The sequence below is a fragment of the Saimiri boliviensis genome, chromosome 4, assembly GCF_048565385.1.
Source record: "Saimiri boliviensis isolate mSaiBol1 chromosome 4, mSaiBol1.pri, whole genome shotgun sequence".
NCBI classification, from domain to species: Eukaryota; Metazoa; Chordata; class Mammalia; order Primates; family Cebidae; genus Saimiri; species Saimiri boliviensis.
Genome location: NC_133452.1, coordinates 62279173 through 62300907, shown reverse-complemented (window position 1 = coordinate 62300907; position 21735 = coordinate 62279173). Strand labels below are relative to the sequence as shown.

The 21735-nt window shown below is 41.1% G+C and overlaps 1 protein-coding gene across 2 annotated transcripts in view; it reads right to left on the bottom strand.

Moving 5' to 3' along the window:
* Positions 1–21735, bottom strand: part of PDSS2 (decaprenyl diphosphate synthase subunit 2) — a 277971-nt gene that overhangs the window by 35648 nt on the left and 220588 nt on the right. Inside the window, exons 6-7 of one of the 2 annotated variants that reach the window (XM_039467791.2) lie at positions 19977–20108; positions 1937–1969 (exon numbers count right to left, since the gene is read on the bottom strand). In XM_039467791.2, the coding sequence (XP_039323725.1) occupies positions 1937–1969; positions 19977–20108 (165 nt within the window). The remainder of the gene's footprint in view (positions 1–1936; positions 1970–19976; positions 20109–21735) is intronic. The other variant, XM_074397652.1, reaches the window with a different exon arrangement.

Sequence of the window (21735 nt, the reverse complement as noted above, 5' to 3'; positions counted from 1 at the left end):
GTGGGAAAAGCTTCCCACTCTCCCCAAAAATGGCCCCCAAAACCCAAACACCAATGTACCCCAGTCAACCCAGAGTCAGTGATTCAACCAGTAGGAAACACCAGAGCTACTTGAAAAGGTTTTTAGAAATACGTGGGACCTGATCTGCTTTGCAACCTTCTCCAAGAGGGAGATCTGAACTTAGGGAAACTTTAAAACCTCCACAGGTAATTCTGACATGTTTCTGGGTAGAACCAGGGCTTTACGCTGGGCGTGGTGACTGACCCCTGTAATCCCAGCACTTTGGGAGGCTGAGGCGGGTGGATCACCTGAGGTCAGGAGTTTGACACTGGCACAGCCAACATGCTGAAACTCCATCTCTACTAATAATACAAAAAATTAGCTGGACATGGTGGCAGGTACCTGTAATCATAGCTACTGGGAGGCTGAGGCAGGAGAATTGCTTGAACCCAGGAGGTGGAGGTTGCAGAGAGCCAAGATCACGCTATTGCACTCCAGCCTGGGCAACAAGAGTGACACTCCATCTCAGAAAAAAAACAAAAACCAAAACCAAAAAAAAAAAAAACAAAACCCCAGTGCTTCAAAGTAAATCTATTTTTTAATTGTTAAAAAAAAGAGAGAGCCTTTATTTTTGGCAAGGAAAAGAGAATAAAGGCAGGGGGCCATGGGTGTGGCCCACCAGGCTGCCAGGAGAGTGCGAGGTTCCAGGTCAGCTCTGGAGAGGCCCTCGAGCATTTTGGTTGTCCCAAGGCAGAGCCCTTCTGGGTCATGTTTCTTCTTCCCTGTCTTTTTTTTTTTTTTTTTTTTTTTTTTTGAGACGGAGTTTCGCTCTTGTTACCCAGGCTGGAGTGCAATGGCGCGATCTCGGCTCACCGCAACCTCCGCCTCCTGGGTTCAGGCAATTCTCCTGCCTCAGCCTCCTAAGTAGCTGGGATTACAGGCACGCGCCACCATGCCCAGCTAATTTTTTGTATTTTTAGTAGAGACGGGGTTTCACCATGTTGACCAGGTTGGTCTCGATCTCTCGACCTCGTGATCCACCCGCCTCGGCCTCCCAAAGTGCTGGGATTACAGGCTTGAGCCACCGCGCCCGGCTTCTTCCCTGTCTTTAGAGTGCAGGTGTGCTCACACCCTGGATAGACCTGATTGTTGCATAAATGAGACGGTTGACATGTTCTTTCAGCCAAGCAGCTGTACAGATGCCATACACCTGTTAAATGTTCCATTTGTTCCTGGGGGGAAAGCAGAACGTGACCCAAGTGTGCTCCTGGGCCTGTGCTGATGCACTGAAATTTGACCTCCCACAACAGTTTTTAACCAGGGCTGTGTGTCAGAATTATCTGTGGAGATGACAAATCACTCCACCCTGCCCCTGTACCACTCTCCCATCAGGGGATTCTGATCTTGGTGAAAGAAGGTCTGATGCAGTGGTATCTAGGCACAAGTGTTCTCAAAAGTTCCACAGGTGATGTGAGAACTGCCTTTGGGAGTCAAGTCTGCCCTGTAAGGTGCTTTCTAGGTCCTATCTGATGGTCCTAAATGTTGTCTTCCATCCATAGGCCATAGGCAGCTTTCCAACAATGGCTAGTGATTTTACTGTTTATTTTTCCTCATCACACTTACTAACACTTGACATTATGTTATTAATTTAGTTATCAATTTCTCCCACTAGAATTGCAAATATTCTGAAAGATTTCGTCTAGTTCATCGCTGTATTCTCAATATCTAATATAATGTCTGGGATGAAACAGATACTCAATAATAAATAGAATTCTTGTTAATTGAGCCTTATTCCACCTGCTATTGCCTGTACTTAACAGAAAATGTCCCTCAGCTCTCAAGGTGATAATTCTCTTTTGAACTTTAAAATATAAACAAAAGCCAAACACCAAATTGAAATGTGTAAAAAAGCGAAGTACGTATAAAGTCTGCCTACCTTCCCATAGTCCAGTCTTCCTTTTTCTTGAGCCTACAAAAGAAGAGGGGGAAATTGATTTGTTACTGCTCTAAAAGTTTAGTGCTTCCATAATTTTTGCTTCTCAAAGAATAGAAAGAACTCAGCTTCTCTGTCCCTCTTTCCCTTTCTTTATTTAATATACATATTGAACTATATAATACATGTAAATTTCAAGCATATAGAAAAGTTAAATGAACAGTTCAATGAGCACACATATACACTCTAGCTGTATCTGGCAGGAGTGGGCATCACAACTTCACGTCACATGCTTCAGCAAGTATCTTATACACACAGGGCATCTCATACATCATCCCATAGTCACAATCAAAATTAATGAACTCACAATAATGCCATGTCATCTAACAAAAATCTATATTCAAATTTCTCCAACTGTTCCAAGAATATCTTTTATAGCTTTTTCCCCCAAACCAGAATTAATCAAGATTCACACGTTGCATTATGGTTTTTACGTCTCTTTTGTTACCTTATATTTATTATTATCATTTCTTCTTTTTTTGCCTTTTAAACCTAGACTAGTCTCTCCCCACCTTTCACGGAATGAAAATAAAAGCCATTAACTTCTTTTCATAAAAACCATTAACTTTTTGCAAAGACAAGGATAGCTATTTTATAAAATCCCTTTTCCTTCTTTCCTCATTGCATCATGTAACTTGGTTCTGTTTTGCTTGTAAGCTGGAAGTTGGGTCTGGAAAAGCTTGCTAAGATTTATGTTAAACATTTTTAGCAAAATATGTGATATGGAAATATTACTCCATCAATTCAGGAGGTACAAAATGTCAGGCTGTTCCACTCTTAGTAATGGTATAAATTTGGCCGGGTGCAGTGGTTTGTGCCTGTAATCCCAGCACTTTGGAAGGCCAAGGCAGACACATTACCTGAGGTCAGGAGTTCGAGACAGCCTGGCTAACATGGCGAAACCCTCTTTCTACTAAAAAATATAAAAATTAGCCGGTGTGGTGATGTGCACCTGTAATCCCAGCTACTCAGGAGGCTAAGGCAGGAAAATCGCTTGAACCCAGGAGGTAGAGACTGTAGTGGGCCCAGATGGTGCCACTACACTCAAGCATGAGCAACAGAGCAAGCCTCCATCTCAAAAAAAAAAAACAACAAAAAAAAAAACCATAACAACCAGGATTAGTTTTTGCTGGCAAGTCAGTTTGTGTTTTGCAGACTTCAGAATAAAGTTTCTCCTGCCACTTCTGCATAGAACAAGAGCCTTCCAATTTACAAACAGTTTAGGTCTCCCAGACCATTTTGTTCCTGAGTCCAAATTTACATGATACAGGTAATTAACATAGGCAGATTACTCAAAGGAAATGTTTAAAATAGTGGTCCTGGAGCTGGGCACAGTGGCTCACACCTATAATCCCAGCACTTTAGGAGGCTGAGGCAAGAGGATCACTTGAGCTTAGGAGTTCAAGACCAGTCCTGGCAACACAGTTAGACTCCATCTCTACAAAAAATAAAAAATTAGCTGGGTGTAGTGGTGTGTGCCTGTAGCCCTAGAGGGCTACTTGGCAGGCTGAGGTGGGAGGATTGTGTGAGCCTGGGAGGTTGAGGCTGTAGTGAGGCATAGTTGCACCACTGCACTCCAACCTGGGTGACAGAGCAAGACCCTGTCTCAAAAAAAAAAAAAAAAAAAATTGGTTCTGATCCTTCTTGTTTCTTTAGAATCCTTTATAAATATATCTAAAGATGATTGCTTTTTTTTTTTTTTTGAGACACAGTCTCACTCCGTCGCCCAGGCTGGCGTCCAGTGGTGCGATCTCAGCCCACTGAAGCCTCTGCCTCCCGGATTCAAGTGATTCTCCTGTCTCAGCCTCCTGAGTAACTGGGACTACAGGCACCCACCTCCACGCCCAGCTACTTTTTGTATTTTTAGTAGAGACAAGGTTTTGCCATATTGGCCATGTTGGTCTCAAACGCCTGGCCTCATATGATCCATCCATCTCAGCCTCCCAAAGTGCTGGGATTGCAGGCATAAGCCACTGCACCTGGCCCTTGTTTTTCTTATTTTCATAGTAAGACACTGTTCACACATAGCTGTTGGCACCATCACAACCCACTCTAAAATTGTGATTAAACATTTTCAGTGAAACAAAAGACCTCTGCAACCAATATACTATGAAAAGGAATAAGGTCTTCAGTCTGTTCTTGAAAGTTTTTAGTGTTCTAGGATTTTCAGCAAACTAAGAAGAGTCTGAACTTAAGACTGAGATGCAAAAAAAAAAAAAAAAAAAAAAAAAAAGACTGAGATGCATTCTACCAAAAGGAATATGAGTGAGTTCTTAAAGAAATTTTAGGCCGGGCACGGTGGCTCAGCCTGTAATCCCAGCACTTTGGGAGGCCGAGGCGGGTGGATCACGAGGTCAAGAGATCGAGACCATCCTGGTCAACGAGGTGAAACCCCGTCTCTACTAAAAATACAAAAAAAAAAATTAGCTGGGCATGGTGCGTGTGCCTGTGATCCCAGCTATTCAGGAGGCTGAGGCAGGAGAATTGCCTGAACCCGGGAGGCGGAGGTTGCGGTAAGCCGAGATCCCGCCATTGCACTCCAGCCTGGGTAACGAGCAAAACTCCGCCTCAAAAAAAAAAAAAAAAGAAATTTTAAAACTAAACTATTAGTCTCTCTGCTTAGATATTTTATATTTATTTGTCTGTTTATGGGCATCTTTTCCCCAAATAGTTTTGTTTACACTGAAAATTCCTCTCCCACCATAGTAACTTCTGCGGAAGAGGGAGGGGAGCCCTGAACACATCTGTATAGCTCATTTATGACTTAGCTGCTCACTTTGATATTGTCCAAATATGGGCTGGCCTTGATCTTATGAAAAATCCACAGATGGCCTGTGATAAAAATTTCAGCACTTTCACAACATGCTTAGTCTTTCAGTTCTCAAACTCGCAGCTGATTCTTGAATTCATTTAGGTTAATGGACATCTGACATTGAGGCTGATCCTGTGGTCACAAGTTTTCCACTTTTTCCATTGTCCATCCTTTTCCTTGTCTCTTGCTGACTACTATGGATTGATGAGGTGCAGCACTTTTCAAATGACACTAGAATATTCTGAAATATGTATTTGGTTGTAGTCCAGTTTTCTGACCTACAACTCCTAAAATCTTCAGAAACTCGCCAAGTGATGCCTTTTTGAATGTTAAGGAGCTGACTGATGGCTGGCAGCTCCTGACTTCAGGATGCAAAGACCAAGGCAGGATTAGAAGGCTAGGGCTTTCAGCCCACCCCCAAATTTCTGGGGAGGGGAGAGCGGTTGAAGGTTAAGTTGATCACCAGTGACCAATGGCTTAATCAATCATACCTATGTAATGAAGCTTCCATAAAAACCCAAAAAGATAGAATTTGGAGACCTTCTGGGGAGCTGAACACACAGAATTTTCTATATGGTGATGTACTGGAGAGGGAATGGAACTCCACGCCCCTTCTCACATGTCTTGATTTACGTATCTTCTCATCTGTATCCTTTGTAATATTCTTTAAATAAACTGCTAAGCATAAGTGTTTCTGTTCCAAAATTCACATAGCTAGGAAAAATAAAGTAAGTGCTTCTCTGAGTTCTGGGAGCTGCTCTGGCAAATCAGTTGAACCAAAGGAAGTGGGTGAGGGATCCCCAGTTTATAGCCAGTCAATCGGAAGCACAGGTAAACAACCTGGAGCTTGTGACTGGTATCTGAAGGTGGGGGTGGGGCAAGAGGGCTGCAGTCTTGAGCCCTCAACCTGTGGGATTTGACGCTATCTCCGGGTAGATAGTGTCAAAATATGGGGCATGCCTGTTGTCCCAGCTACTGAGGTGGGAAGATTGCTTAAGGTCAGGAGTTAGAGGCTGTCATGAGCTATGATTGTGCCTGTGAATATCACTCCACTCCAGTCTAGGCAACAAAATGAGATCCTCATCTCAAAAAAAAACAAAAAACAAAAAAACCAAAAAAACAAAACTCAACCTTGAGCACATGTGTCATTTCCTCATTGTCAATGTTGCCTCTCTTCTATCCATCTCCTCTTCATGCTCTCTCAATATTCTCATTGTTTAGTGCTTAACATGCAGTGCTTAAGAGTGTCGAAAGTAGTGTTTGTTGAAAGTTAGAAAGCTGAACTTTTGTACTTGAAGACTGAAAGGCAAACTATGGAGAAACTATGATTGACAATGACTTAGGGGTGGAATTTTCCTTTTGGATACATTGAGCCACCTCCCAGTTTGTCTCAAAAAGATTCAATAACAGCTTCTTCACATAAGAAGAGCAAATATGGTCGGGTGTGGTGGCTCATGCCTGTAATGCCAGCACTTTGGGAGGCCGAGGGAGGCGGATCATGAGGTCAAAAGATTGAGACCATCCTGGCCAACATGGTGAAACCCCATCTGTACTAAAAATACAAAAATTAGCCGGGAGTGGTGGTGTGTGCCTGTAGTCCCAGCTATTTGGAGGCTGAGGCAGGAGAATCACTTGAACCCCAGAGGCAGAGGATGCAGTACTGCACTCCAGCCTGGTGGCAGAGTGAGACTCCATCTAAAACAAAAACAAAAACAAAAACAAAAACAAAAAACAAACGAAGAAACAGGAGAGTGAATATAATGTTCTCTACTGATAAGGAAATCTAGAATAGCCCTATCACAAATTTCTGTAAAACCATTTTTGCCATCCCATATTTTGTTTATAGCATAATAGTCTTAGAAAATTCTAGTATTTTGAAGTACCTGTGCCTAACCACAACTTATTTTCAAACCTCAAACTCTCTCATTTTACTTTGTTTTCCTAGCTTGGCCACTACCCTTTCACCCAATAGGAATACATTATTGGGAATGATGGCAGAGAAACTCTGTGGATATAATTCAGATCTGCTCGAATAGAAGCCTACATGAAATGACAACACCATTACCACAGCCATTATAATCTGAACATGCAACTACTGATATACACCTCACCCGAATATCCTTTTCATTTTGTCGCAACACACTTTCTAGCTCTGTGAAATCACTTTACCCTTGATCACTTTAGCTTGCACATAAAAGTATCATTTATTTTAGGTAAATATTTAAACTTTTATAGGTATATAATACATGTATGTGTGCACACACACACATGCACACACACATATTTCCAGCTGTTACATGGGTACAATATCTACATATGCCAAATACACACCTGACAATAGACATTCTGATACGATGTTTTCGCACAAAAAGCTTTAGAGCTTATAAAAATATAGTGGCCAGGCATGGTGGCTCATGCCTGTAATCTCAGCACTTTGGGCAGATTACTTGAGCACAAGAGTTCGAGATCAGCTTGGGCACCATGACAAGAAACCTGTCTCTACAAATAACAACAACAACAACACAGCAAAAACCAGCCAGTCATGGTGGCGCACACCTGTAGTCCCAGCTACTCAGGAGGCTGAGGCGGGCAAACTGATTGAGTCCAGGAGGTCAAGGCTGCAGTGAGCTGTGATTGCGCCACTGCATTCCAGCCTGGGTGACAGAATGAGATCCTGTCTCAATAAATAAATAAATAAAAATACCAAGTTAGATACAAATAAATGATGATTTAGATTACTACATACATAATATTTCTCATTAAACACTATCCTTACTCTTTTCGTAAAATAGTTAATTTGGGAGAGGCTATAGTTTCTATTACACCTCTTGGTCGCTCATTCAACAAATATTCATATAAGTCAGGTACTGCTTAGGCACTACAGACACAAGCATGAACAAAACAGATCAAAATATCTGCCCTCTTGGAATTTATATTCTAGAGGGTTACAAAGTATTGTGTGATTGACTGACTGTTTGATTGGTTGATGAAACAGGATCTTACTCTGTCACCCAGGCTGAGTGCAGTGCTGTAATCATAGTTCACGGCGGCCTCAACCGCTCAGGTTCAAGCAATCCTCCTGCCTCAGCTTCCTGAGTAGCTAGAGCTACAGGAATGTAATACCACACCTGGTTAATTTTCAATAGAGACGGGGTCTCACTATGTTGCTCAGACTGGTCTCAAACTCATGGATGCAAGTGATCTTCCTGCCTTGACTTCCCAAAGTGCTGAGATCACAGGCGTGAGCCACTGCACAGTACTCTTTTAGCTATGCTTTGCCTACAATCTCCCAAGCACCACAAGAGGAGGGAAATTTTCTCTTGCTCACCACTGTATTCCAAGTCGAGATCAGTGTCTGAGTGAATGAATAAACGGGTGAAGCTTTTTCTTTATATGTGTTGGTTATGTACTATTTATTCAGGAAATGTACAGGAAAGACGCATTTTACTCACTCCTAGTTCTAGGAAAGCTGGATGTTTTGGTTGTGAGCTAGTATGTAGGTATTGTGGGGCCCTTAGCTGACGCCTTATATATAATTTTTAACCATACTGAACAATGGCAGATTTTCATTTTCTCACCGACCTTCTATTTATAAATACACTAAAGAAGGGAATCTGAGTTTCCATCTGTAGAAAACAAATTCATTGATTTTGTGAAAATTAAACAACGAAAGGCTAAGATAGAGAAGAATTAGTGTAATTAAGTGCTTCAACCTTAAAAGCAGTGCATGTAAGGGAAAATACCTTAGAATGGAAGTTAATAGATATCCAGAGAGATTTTCAAGATGTACACCTCAAAATTTAAAGGCCTTGTCTACTGATTACAGCAGCAGGTCTAAGATCTTAATTGTGAACACTCCAAGAGGCATTGTGACTTGGGAAGATGGATATGTTGGGAGCCAGAAAATATGGTGTCTAGTCCTTGGCTGGTTAATACCTCGAATAATTTTTACATTTTCTTTTTTTTTTTTTTTGTGAGACGGAGTTTCGCTCTTGTTACCCAGGTTGGAGTGCAATGGCGCGATCTCAGCTCACCACAACCTCTGCCCCCTGGGTTCAGGCAATTCTCCTGCCTCAGCCTCCTGAGTAGCTGGGATTACAGGCACGCGCCACCATGCCCAGCTAATTTTTTTCTATTTTTAGTAGAGACGGGGTTTCACCATATTGACCAGGCTGGTCTCGATCTCTTGACCTTGTGATCCACCCGCCTCGGCCTCCCAAAGTGCTGGGATTACAGGCTTGAGCCACCGCGCCCGGCCCAATTTTTACATTTTCATATAGGCCTTTATTTCTTGATCTGTAGAGCACCAGACCAAACCAGAAGTTCCCAAATGTTGGGCTCTCACAAATGTTGGGCTGGCTGTAAAATGCAGATTTCCATAGCCTACCCCTGACATTCTGATTTGTTTGTAGATCACTGGTCTGGCCTATGTCTAAAGTCTTTTTCAATTTGTGCTTCTATGTGCATCAGGGTTTCAAAGGCTAAAAGAGAACAACTATGTAAACTCCCTACGTCTCAAGGAGAATGGAGTACTGTAACTTTTCCCTTTTTGTTCTAACATCTGCCACTTATCATGTGTATTTCTAGCAGAGCAAGATGTAATAATAATAATAATAATTATTATTTTTTTTTGATATGGAGTCTCACTCTGTTGCCCAGGCTGGAGTGTAATGGCGTGATTTCGGCTAACTGCAACCTGTCTCCTGGGTTCAAGCGATTCTCCTGCCTCGGCCTCCCCAGTAGCTGGGATTACAGGCACCCACCACCATGGCTGGCTAAATTTTGTATTTTTAGTAGTGATGGGAGTTTTACCATGTTAGCTAGGCTGGTCTCGAACTCTTGACCTCAAGTGATCCACCCACCTCGGCCTCCTAAAGTGCTGGGATTATAGGTGTGAGTTACTGCAGGTGGCCAGAGGAAGATACTATTAAAATAACTTTCTCACAGCGGCCCAAAATAGGCTAATATAAAATAAATGCAGTCTCTATTTCAACAGACAGCAGTCCTGAACCTCTTCCTGCCACACTGTTCATCCCCAGAAGCCACTGTAAATTCTACCATACACAGCAATTCCCCGGGGGCTTCATTACTGGGGTCTTTAAAAGGGATTCACTCATCTTTTTGCCTCCTGTAGGTGTGCTTCTTGTCAATCCAGGTCAAGAGAAAAGAAAGTAATTTTTCCCAATCTTTAGCAGTTCACAGGGAATGTGTGGTTTGAACCTTGTTTTATCTTTTAAAAATGTGAAAACAGACAAGATAGTGTGCCTGTGCTCATGACACTGGAGGCCTCCTCAGACAGCTACAGTGAGTACTGTAAAACAATATTTCATACAAAAGCAAAAAAAAAAAGCCAGCACTCCGATTGAGAGGATGCACAAAGGAATTAATTCCAAAGGTTTATATACCAGTCTCTGCAGACTAAAGGCAGACAGATTCCCTGTTGGTAAGTAACGGATGTACAATGTGTTCTTTTACTTTAAGAAACAAACGTTTTTTTTTTTTTTTTATAAGTCAGGTAACAAAGAAGGATTGGATGACATAAATGAACTGTTTCCAACTTCCAACTACTGTTACCTGGACTTGAAAGCTGGATACGGGGACACCTTTTTCTAAAAGCAGAAAACTAATATTTCACAGTAGGGAGTCCAGAAATTGCTAGACTAATCATCTCTACTTAACAGGTTATTCTTCCCAAATGTTAGAGGTTATATTTTAGAATAACTCTCATCTTAAAAGATTTTCTTTTTTAAACTTTCAAGGAAAACTATCTTCCTCACAAACTTTTTAGTTGAAAGAATACAATGAACATTCATTTGCCCCCCACTTAGATTCACCAATTGCTAACACCTTACCACTTCTGTTTTCCCTTTCTCTCCATGACCATTTATTAATTGAGAGTAAGTTGTAGACATCACAATGCTCACCCCTAAATACTTCAGCATTTGTTCCTAAGAAAACTGACATTTATTAGGATAGCGAATTATTCATTTGTTTGACAGGGTCTCCCTCTGTTGCCCAGGCTAGAGTGCAGTGACACAATCACGATTCACTGTAGCCTTGGTTTCCTGGGCTCAAGAGATTCTCTAGCCTCAGCCTCCTGCATAGCTGAGAATACAGGTACGTGCCATTATACCTAGCTACTTTAAAAAGTTTTTAGTAGTGATGGGATCTTGCTATGTTTCCTAGGCTGGTCTTGAACTCCTGGCCTCAAGCAATCCTCCCACCTTGGCCTCCCAAAATGCTGGGATTACAGGCATGAGCCTCTGCACCCAGCCCTATAATGTTATTTAAAATACAGTTCAGGCTGGCTGTCTCTACAAAAAAATACAGTGTACAGTGTATGGAAATAATAGAAAGAAAGGTGACAAATCAGAAATCTACTATATCTGCTAGTCCTGAAGTTAGAGCAGCCCACTGAGATTGGTTTGGCAGAAGGAGGATTTGTGTTGCTGGGCTTTCTAGTTACACAGCTGAAAAGATACTAGAATATAAAAGAAGAGGGCAGGCCTTTTCTCTGCTATCTTGGTCATTCTCTATGAATAAGAGAGCACAGAAGGCATATGCAAGGAAGTTAACACCATTCAGAACTGGACTGCTTCGCTTGGGTACCTGATTTTACCATCTCTTTCGACTGGGAAAACAAATTGACTTTTAGAGGCAGGTGCGGATGTCCAAGGAATTAATTTTCTCATATCCTCTTCCTTCGGTTCACTGAGGAAAAAGAAGCAACAGCAGATGTAGAAGGCTATGGCATCCAATTTTAAAAAGGAGAGAGGCAAGGAGATACCAGATATATTAGAGACAGGTGAGGAGATACTACTTGTATTATCTATATAACAAATCTCTCTCTGCTCAGAGGTCTTGTTATTTCTTTGCAACCTGTTTTTCTTGCTATGCTGCTCTCTTGGAATTTGGAAGAAACATGACATTTTAAATTGCACAGTTTGACCAGGAAAAGAAATCTACTCGGATCTCGGAAAGGCCATGAGTAAGGAAACCAGGCTAATAGAAGAAATTAGTTGCCTTTTCCAGCAGCAAGGTCCCAAGGCAACAGCCATCGACCTTGATGGTGTACTTCAAATTCACCATGTCAAGAACCAGTCTTTCCACTTAACTTTCCTATTTCTGTTAGTGGTTTAATTTTTTCTGTTATCCTAATCCAAAATCCTCGTTTTAGCCTCTGACTGCCCCTCCCAAGTCCACACCTGCCAGCCTGTCCCTACCAGACCAGTTTTCTAGTCCTACACATTTTCTCTGAAATGAGTTTTATGCTTAACCTCCGTATCTTCGCATTCTCACTGCCAACACTCTGACTGGGCTTTTCTCTTGTGCTTATCAATGGGCTTCCAAAAACTTCTTAACTGATCTCCTTGCCTTTAGTATCTCCTTGTTCCTTTCATCCTATTTACTAGAGCCGGATTTACCACTCTCACAGTTCAGACCTTGACAAAAGCTCAAAAGCTTTCAATGTCTGCTTCGTGACTTCTTCTTCAAGTTGATTTTCCATAGACAAACATCCCAAAGTCTTTAAAAAAGTTTAGGCAAATTTTACATAACATAAAATTAATCATTTTAACCACTTAAAAAAGTATAATTCAGTGGCATTTGGTACATTCACAATGCTATGCAATCATCACCACTAATAAGTTCTGAATTTTTATTACCCCAGAAGGAAACCTGTATCCATTAGTCTCTCCTGCTTCCCCTTTTCCTAATCCCGGGCAACCACTAGTCTTTTTTCTGTCTCTATGACTTGCCTACCCTGGATGTTTCACATAAATGGAATCATATGATATGTGGCCTTTTGTATCTTGCTTCTTTCACTTATTATAATGTTTTAAAGGCCCAGACATGTTGCAGCATGTATCAATACCTCATTCCTTTTCATGGTTGAGTAATATTCCATTGTATGGATATACCACATTTTGTTTATCCATTCATCAGTTGATGGACATTAGATTATTTCTACCTTTTGGATATTGTGAATATTGCTGATCTGAACATTCATGTACAGATTTCTATGTAAACCAGTCTTTTAAATATAGTTATTACTATTTCAGAGCAATTCTTCATCTGTCCTTGATGCTGCCCTATGTTTTTCACATTCCATCCAAATTAAAACACTTTTTTTCTTTGAATACACTGCATGACTGCACCTGTATCACTTTTTCATGGTTTCCTTTGCCTAGGAAACCCCAACTTCTCATCTTTGCTATCAAATCTTCTTTAAGGTCTATCTCACATATTATTAATACTGACTTCATAAGCCCCTTCTTGACTTTTCCAACTGAACATCAATTCTCTTTCCTCTATGCTCCCCAAGTGGCATGAATTACAGTATTCCTTATGTTTATATATTTATTATATAAGAAATAAATATACATATAAGTATTCTTTATGTTTATTACATAAGGAATTAGTATTTATCTTATTCCCTCTCTACTAGGCCGTAGACAATCTTTAGGCAACTTATTATTGCATCTCCTGTAGTCAAGCACTTTGTTTCCTTAAGTGCTACAGAAAACCTTAAGAGATAATTTAATTTAGGAGATATCTAGAGTCATTTCCTAGTCTTTATGGTCAAACATATCGTCCCTTCAAATGCCTATATTGTATACCTTCTATGATAGAGGATGATGTTAATATTATTCCTTTTGAAACCACTAAAAATGTCTTAAAGAACTAGAAGAGTATCACATGTGGTATTAATGAGGAATCTGAATGTGTATTTTCTCTTTTAAGAATATGCATGTGTTACTTTCACGCACACCAGTCTTGCCTAGAAGTCTTTGTTTTACTTTCTGAATAAGGAGTAATAGCAGGCTATCTAGGGACAAGTGAGTTACAGCTTAGCAATGGTAATTTGTAGTACACTTAAGGTATTTTATAGCTGGTTATGACAGTGTCAGAATGTCACAAACCCAAGTGACATTTCAGTACTATTAGGAATAGCCAAGAAAATATAACCATAATTCTTATTTCTTCAGGTGACTTATAATGGCAGCAGAAAACTAGAAGGATCATTAAAAATAAAGCTTGCTGACCTGCAATAGCCCCTGGACTCCCTAAGAGAGTTGGAGCTCTGTGGTCCTCTGAAGGATTCTACTTTCTTTTATTAGGCATCAAAATGATAACTGAGTAATGACTTCACCTCCCCAGGGTGAATAACCCATTCACTAACAGTATTTTTTCCTGATCATTATTTTTCACCAGCTACAAATTTAAATTTAAAATTAAGGCAGGGAGAGATCTGTAGAATTTAGTATGGAGAAAATGCTCAGCAAATGTTTTTCAGCTGTTTCTGGTCTTAACTGCCTTTTGTGAAAGAATGTGATCGTGTGTGTGTGCGCGCGCACACACGTGCACTCATGCACATGCATCCATAGGCCTGTAGTTGTGATGGAAGAGGGCCAGCTAATCCTAAGATTTTTCAGGAGAAAGGAGGAGCTGGAGAAGAGATCGCCTGATAAGGAAAATCCCAGAGGTGCTCTTCCTCCTAGCTTTACAATGGTGCTGAACGGGCACTGAGACTGTCACCTCCCAGCTTCCTTGTCTAATCCATAATTCTTACTCTTTCCAAGGGTAGATGAGACACAAACCTGCCTGGCAGAGTAAAGAAGTAATTTTAAATGTGGTAATAAAAAATTGCAGGTGACTTCCATCATTGAGAGCAAGATTTTTCTATTTCTCAGTGCTAACAACTTGCATGTTTCTTTCTTTCTTTTTTTTTGAGACAGAGTCTCGCTCTGTTGCCCAGGCTGGAGGGCAGTGGTGCGATCTTGGCTCACTGCAACCTCTGCCTCCTGGGCTCAAGTGATTCTCCTGTCTCAGTTGCCAGAGTAGCTGGGATTACAGGCATGAGCCACCATGCCCGGACTGTTTCTAATGGAGGTAAATATTTTTCTTGTAATGCATCTCTTGTCAAAGAGACCTATTTCTTATATTTATTTGAAAGCTGAAAATGACTTTGCAAAAGATCTAGTTTAATGCTATAATTGTATAGAAAAGAATAATGAGGATATAAGAGAATGTGATTAAGTTTACATAGATGCTAGCAGAGTCCAAATTAGAATCTAGACCAGGAGTGTCCAATCTTCTGGCTTCCCTGGCCACACCGGAAGAATAATTGTCTCAGGCCACACATAAAACACACAAAAACTAATGGTAGCTAATGACCTAAAAAAAATTGCAGAAAAGCCCTCATAATGTTTTAAGAAAGTTTACAAATTTGTGTTAGGCTACTTTCAAAGATGTTTTGGGCTGCATGCGGCCCACAAGTGTTGGACAGTCTTGATCTAGACCTTCCAAATCCTGGTCCTCTGTGAGCTATTTCTGTTATACCAACCTAACTCTACTTAACAAAACAGGGCTGCCACCAAACAGTCTAACCCTGCAAGACCACACCACACTCACTTTTTGACAAATATTAATTGGGTAATTACTCCAAGTGAGCCACTGCACCAGGTACTATGGGTAATTCAAAGATGAATTTGTTATTATCCTTAAGGACCTTGCAATAAAATTCAAAACTGAAGGAGAGGGCTGTGGGGAAGGCAAGGAAAGGATCACAAAGATATCCAGGAGGGCAAATAACATGAAAAATTTAGAAACAGAACTAATTTCAGGATTAATAAGCAACTTACTTGAGATTTAAGCTGGAATGTTCCTCCTAGGTGTTATGCGAATTGTGTTCCCTATCTCTGACTAGAAGGCATTCATAGAACAAGACCATTATCTTATATATATGATATAAATTATATATCATATATATAATTTATATGATATAAATTATATATATTATATATGATATAAATTATATATATTATATATATCTTATATAAATTATATATTCTACATAAATTATATATTATATAAATTATGTATATAATTTGGAAGATTATATATATAATTTATTATATATGTAGATTATTTCAGAAGATTCAAATAAACTCAGTAAAGTGTTTTTTTTTTGGTGAGACGGAGTCTCGCTCTGTTGCCCAGGCTGGAGTGTAGTGGCAAGATCTTGGTTCACTGAAACCTCTGCCTCCAGGTTCAAGTGATTCTCCCACCTCAGCCTCCTGAGGAGCTGGGATTACAGGTGCATACTATCATGCCCAACTAATTTTTGTATTTTTTAGTAGAGATGGGGTTTTGCCATGTTGGCCAGGCTGGTCTTGAACTCCTGACCCTGTGATCCGCCCACCTTGGCCTCCTAAAGTGCTGGGATTACAGGCATGAGCCACCACGCCTGGCAAATTTTTGTATTTTTTTTTTTTTTTTGAGATGGAGTCTCACTCTGTTGCTCAGGCTGGAGTCCAATGGCACACTCTCAGCTCACAGCAACCTCTACCTCCCAGGTTCAAGTGATTCTCCTGCCTCAGCCTCCTGAGCAGCTGGGATTATGGGTGTGCACCACCATGCCCGGCTAATTTTTCTATTTTTAAGTAGAAAAGAGTTTCACCATGTTGGTCAGGCTGGTCTCGAACCCCTGACCTCTTGATTTGCCTGCTTCAGCCTCCCAAAGTGCTGGGATTACAGGTGTGAGCCACCACACCCGGCTCGCTTTTTATATTTTTAATAGAGACAGGGTTTCGCCATGTTGGCCAGGCTGGCGTGGAACTCCTGACCTCAAGTGATCTGCCCACCTCAGCCTCCCAAAGTGCTGTGCTGGGATTACAGGTGGGAGCCACGGAGCCCAGCCATAATTTTTCTTTTTCTTTTTTTTTTTTTTTGAGACGGAGTTTCGCTCTTGTTACCCAGGCTGCAGTGCAATGGCGCGATCTTGGCTCACCGCAACCTCCGCCTCCTGGGTTCAGGCAATTCTCCTGCCTCAGCCTCCTGAGTAGCTGGGATTACAGGCACGCGCCACCATGCCCAGCTGATTTTTTGTATTTTTAGTAGAGACGGGGTTTCACCATGTTGACCAGGATGGTCTCGATCTCTTGACCTCGTGATCCACCCGCCTCGGACTCCCAAAGTGCTGGGATTACAGGCTTGAGCCACCGCGCCAGGCCCATAATTTTTCTTTTTAAAAATTCGTTAATTTTCTCACTTCTGTTTTCAGTTTTCTCTGTGACTTTTTTTTTTGAGATGGAATCTTATCCATCACCCAGGGTGGAGTGCAGTGATGTGATCTCAGCTCACTGCAACCTCTGCCTCCCGGGTTCAAATGAGTCTCCTGCCTCAGCCTCTTGAGAAGCTGGGATGACAGGTGCCTGCCACCACACCTGGCTAATTTTTGTAATTTTAGTAGAGTGGCCACACTTGTCTTGAACTCTGGGCCTCAAGTGATCTGCCCACCTCAGCCTCCCAAAGTGCTGGGATTACAGGCAGGAGCCACCTTGCCCAGCACCATTTTTTTTTTTTTTTTTTTTGAGACAGAGTTTCGCTCTTGTTGCTCAGGCTGGAGTGCAGTGGCGCAATCTTGGCTCAATGCAACCTCTGTCTTCCAGGTTCAAGTTCTCTTGCCTCAGCCTCCGAACTAGCTGGGATTACAGGCATGTGTCACCATGCTTGGCTAATTTTTTGTATTTAGTAGAAATGGGGTTTCACCATGTTGGTCCCGCTGGTCTTCAATTCCTGACCTCAGGTGATCCACCTACCTCGGCCTCCCAAAGTGCTGGGATTACAGGTGTAAGCCACCATGCTCGGCCTTTCCTTCCTCCCTCCCTCTTTCCTACCTTCCTTTTCTTTTTTTTTTTTTTGGAGACAGAGTTTTGCTCTTGTTACCCAGGCTGGAGTGCAATGGCGCAATCTCGGCTCACCGCAACCTCCGCCTCCTGGATTCAGGCAATTCTCCTACCTCAGCCTCCTGAGTAGCTGGGATTACAGGCATGCACCACCATGCCCAGCTGATTTTTTTGTATTTTTAGTAGAGACAGGGTTTCACCATGTTGACCAGGATGGTCTTGATCTCTTGACCTCGTGATCCACCCGCCTCGGCCTCCCAAAGTGCTGGGATTACAGGCTTGAGCCACCGTGCCCGGCCCCTACCTTCCTTTTCTTTTTTTAGACATTCTTGCTGTGTTGCTCAGGCTGGAGTGCAGTAACTCCATCACGACTCACTGCAACCTCCACCTCCTGAATTCAAGTGATTCTTGTGCCTCAGCCACCTGAGAAGCTGGGATTATAGGCATGCACCACCATACCCAGCTACTTTTTGTATTTTTAGTAGAGACAGGGTTTTACCATGTTGGCCAGGCTGGTCTTGAGTTCCTGACCTCAAGTGATCCACCTGCTTTGCCCTCCCAAAGTGCTGGGATTACTGGGATTACAGGTGTGAGCCATCGTACCTAGTCTATGACTCTTTTTTTTTTTTTTTTTTTTTTTGGAGAAAGAGTTTAGCTCTTGTCGCCCAGGCTGGAGTGTAATGGTGTGATCACGACTCACTGCAACCTCAGCCTCCTGGGTTCAAGCGATTCTCCTGCCTCAGCCTCCCGAGTAGCTGGGATTACAGGTGTGCACCACCACACCCAGCTAATTTTTGTATTTTTAGTAGAGACTGATTTCACCACATTAGCCAGGCTAGTCTCAAACTCCTGACTTCAGGTGATCCGTCTGCCTTGGCCTTCCAAAGTGTTGGGATTACAGGCGTGAGCCATTGCACCTGGCCTGGCCTATGACTTAACAGATACAAGATATCCTGAAAGAGTCCTTAGTTTATTTTTTTCTCTTTTTAAAAAATCATTTTTGTCCAATTTTCCGGGAGATTTTTTTTTCATTCGTATCTTCCATTCTGCTTCTGATGAAAAAATTCTGCAATCAGATTTTTATATTTTATAATTCTAATGTTTAATTCTTGAATTGCCCTTTTCAATGTATCATCTTTTATTATGCCATGGATTTAATATCCTTCCTTGTCAAGTATATTGATTATAGTGTTTTGAAAAACGTCTGCCTTTGCTTCCATTGTCTCTGTTTCCTCTAAGTTCCCTTTCTATCCGTTTGTTTTTGATTTGCTGTTTTGCAGAAGCAGCTTTTCTCAAATACCCAGCGGTCCTCTTTTCCTAGTCTGCTTCAGAGTAAGGCAGCAGATATTCTGGGCACTTGGATCCTCTGAGGCTTGTCAAGTGGTGGGTCTCGCTGTAGGACGACTGCTCAGGGATATGGCATGTTTACTGAGGAGGCCCCAAATATCCACGTCGGCAGGGCTTTTCTCCTGAGTTTGACAGTTTCTTCAGAAAGAAATCCTCCAGTTTTCCACTTGGTAAATATGAGGAATTTTAAGTTGGCTGCCAGCATTTTGAGAATCAATAAGGGTTGTGAGAGGAGAAATCTTTTAGAATTGCAGATACTCACTTAGGCTCTCTGCTTTTTAAAAAAAAAAATTTTTTTTTAAACTTTAATTTTGTAGAGATGAAGTCTCACTATGTTCTGGTCTCGAACTCAAGAGCTCAAGCGATCCTCTCGCCTTGGCGTCTCAAAAGTGCTGGGATTATAGGCATGAACCCTGTGTCCACCCATCCTCTCTCCTTTAAGTATGGTGGCTACCCCACCCTCAGCTGTGCCTGGTTTCTTTGTCCAGAGCCTCGGATTAACCCAAGCAATTACAGTCACAAAGTTAAATAAATTCCATGAGGCTTTGGCTAAAAAGGCAAGAACTTTTTGCACTAGCGTTTCTGAATTAAAAGAAAACCAAAAAAGTTCCCTCTCATCTGCCAAAATGAGAAATTTACCCAATTCAGGCCCCTTTACTCCTCCCACTTCGCCATGCTTTTATTTTTTTTCTTTGATAATGCCTCAGAACAAGTATTCAGGGTCCAAGTTTGTTTTAAAATAACCCAATGAGCTGACAGACGGAGCTCCTGGAATTCTGCAGCTTGTGCGAGAGTCCACAGATGGGAAATTACAGTCAGTTATAGGGTGGTGCTATTACCGTAGCCCAATTTTTAAAAGCCTTTAGAAAAAAAAGTCATCTGAGTTAATTAGCATTCACCACAGGCACTAGTTTTGTGTTGCAGTATTCTAAGAACTCAGATAATAGAAAAATTCAGTACTGTAATCTCTAATATTTTACCCCCTTAAAAATGAAGATTACAAATAAAGAATTTTACTTGTTACATGAATATGCCTAAGGCTTATGTACAGCCTTATATCACCAAGAAATATCAATTATGTTCTAAAATCCACTAATTACTAATGGTACCTAAAACAGGAGTAATTTCATTTTACCTCTCTGATCTGTTTAATCCACAAATCTCTTCCAAGAAATTCCTGATGTAAGACTACAGGAGCTGAGTTTAGATTAAAAGTCATGGAGTCACTGGTCTTTTCTTTAGTAAATGGCTGGAGATCAGAATTTATCTATAAGAAGCAGTTAAAAGAGTAAATTAATGAAATATATACACATTAATATGTTTCATACTCAGAAAGTACCAGTTAATGCAGTGAAATATGAAGCTTAAGGAATGTATTTTTTAGATATACTTTAATAAACAAAAGAATATTTCAGGCTGGGTACAGTGGCTTATGCCTGTAATCCCTATACTTTGGGAGGCTAAGGTGGGCCGATCACCTAAGGTCAGGAGTTCGAGACCAGCCTGGTCAAAATGGCAAAACCCCACCTCTACTAAAAATACAAAAATTAGCCAGGTGTGGTGGCATAGACCTGTAATCTCAGTTACTTGGGAGGCTGAGGCATGGGAATGCCCTGAATCCAGGAGACAGAGGTTGCAGTGAGCTGAGATTGTGCCACTGCACACCAGCCTGGGCAACAGAGTGAAACATCATCTCAAAAAAAAAAAAGGATATTTCAGATGATTAACAATAACCTGTAAAATTTTCCAGAATTATTCCCTAACATATTCCTTGTTTAGTGGGGGGCAGTCTTTATTTTACTTTTTATTTTTTATTATTATTTCTTTTTGGAGATAGATTTTCACTCTTGTTGCCCAGGCTGGTGTGGCACAATCTCAGCTCACTGAAACCTCTGCTTCCCGGGTTCAAGTGATTCACCTGCCACAGCCCCCTGAATAGCTGGGATTACAGGTGGCTGTCAGCATGCCTGGCTAATTTTTTGTATTTTTAATAGAGATAGGGTTTCACCATGTTGGCCAGGCTGGTCACGAACTCCTGACCTCAGGTGATCTACCTGCCTCAGCCTCCCAAAGTGCTGAGATTATAGGCGTGCGCCACGTACCTGGCTGTATTTAACTTTTTTAAGTTAAAGATTTAAATAAAGATTTAATAAATAGACTTGGTTAATAAACTAATCTAAGATTAAATAAAATATGCAAAAAGCTCATCTGGAGATACTATACATGTATATATTTCCCCCATGAATTTAAGTAACATCTGAAAAATACATATTAAATGAAATTTTAAAATTATAATACATAGACAGAGGCAACAATACAGCAGCTCTTCTTGGGACATTTTAGATTTCATATGCCCATTCAAAGAATTAGTCACTAGAATTAAAGCTTTCAATTTTATTCAGTATATTTCTGAATTTTATTAACTTTTCATAATATGCTTTATATAAAAGCTATAAGGGGGCTGGGCGCAGTGGCTCACGCCTGTAATCCCAACACTTTGGGAGGCTAAGGCAGGCAGATCATGAGGTCAGGAGTTTGAGACCAGCCTGACCAACAAGGTAAAATCCTCCTCTCTACTAAAATACAAAAATTAGCCAGGCATGGTGGCGCGCATCTATAATCTCAGCTACTCAGGAGGCTGAGGCAGGAGAATCACTTGAACCCAGGAGGCAAAGGTTGCAGTGAACCGAGACTGAGCCACTGTACTCCAGCCTGGGTGACAGAGTAAGACTCTGTCTCAAAAAAATAAAAAATAAAAAATAAAAAGAGCTATAAGGGAACCGTAACAAAAATGACAAATATTCTTCCATTCTGTGAATATATTCCAGTCTGTAAATATGTTATTTAATAATATGTAAAAGTTCTCTCAAGAACCTTTTCAGGTGGTAAGAAAA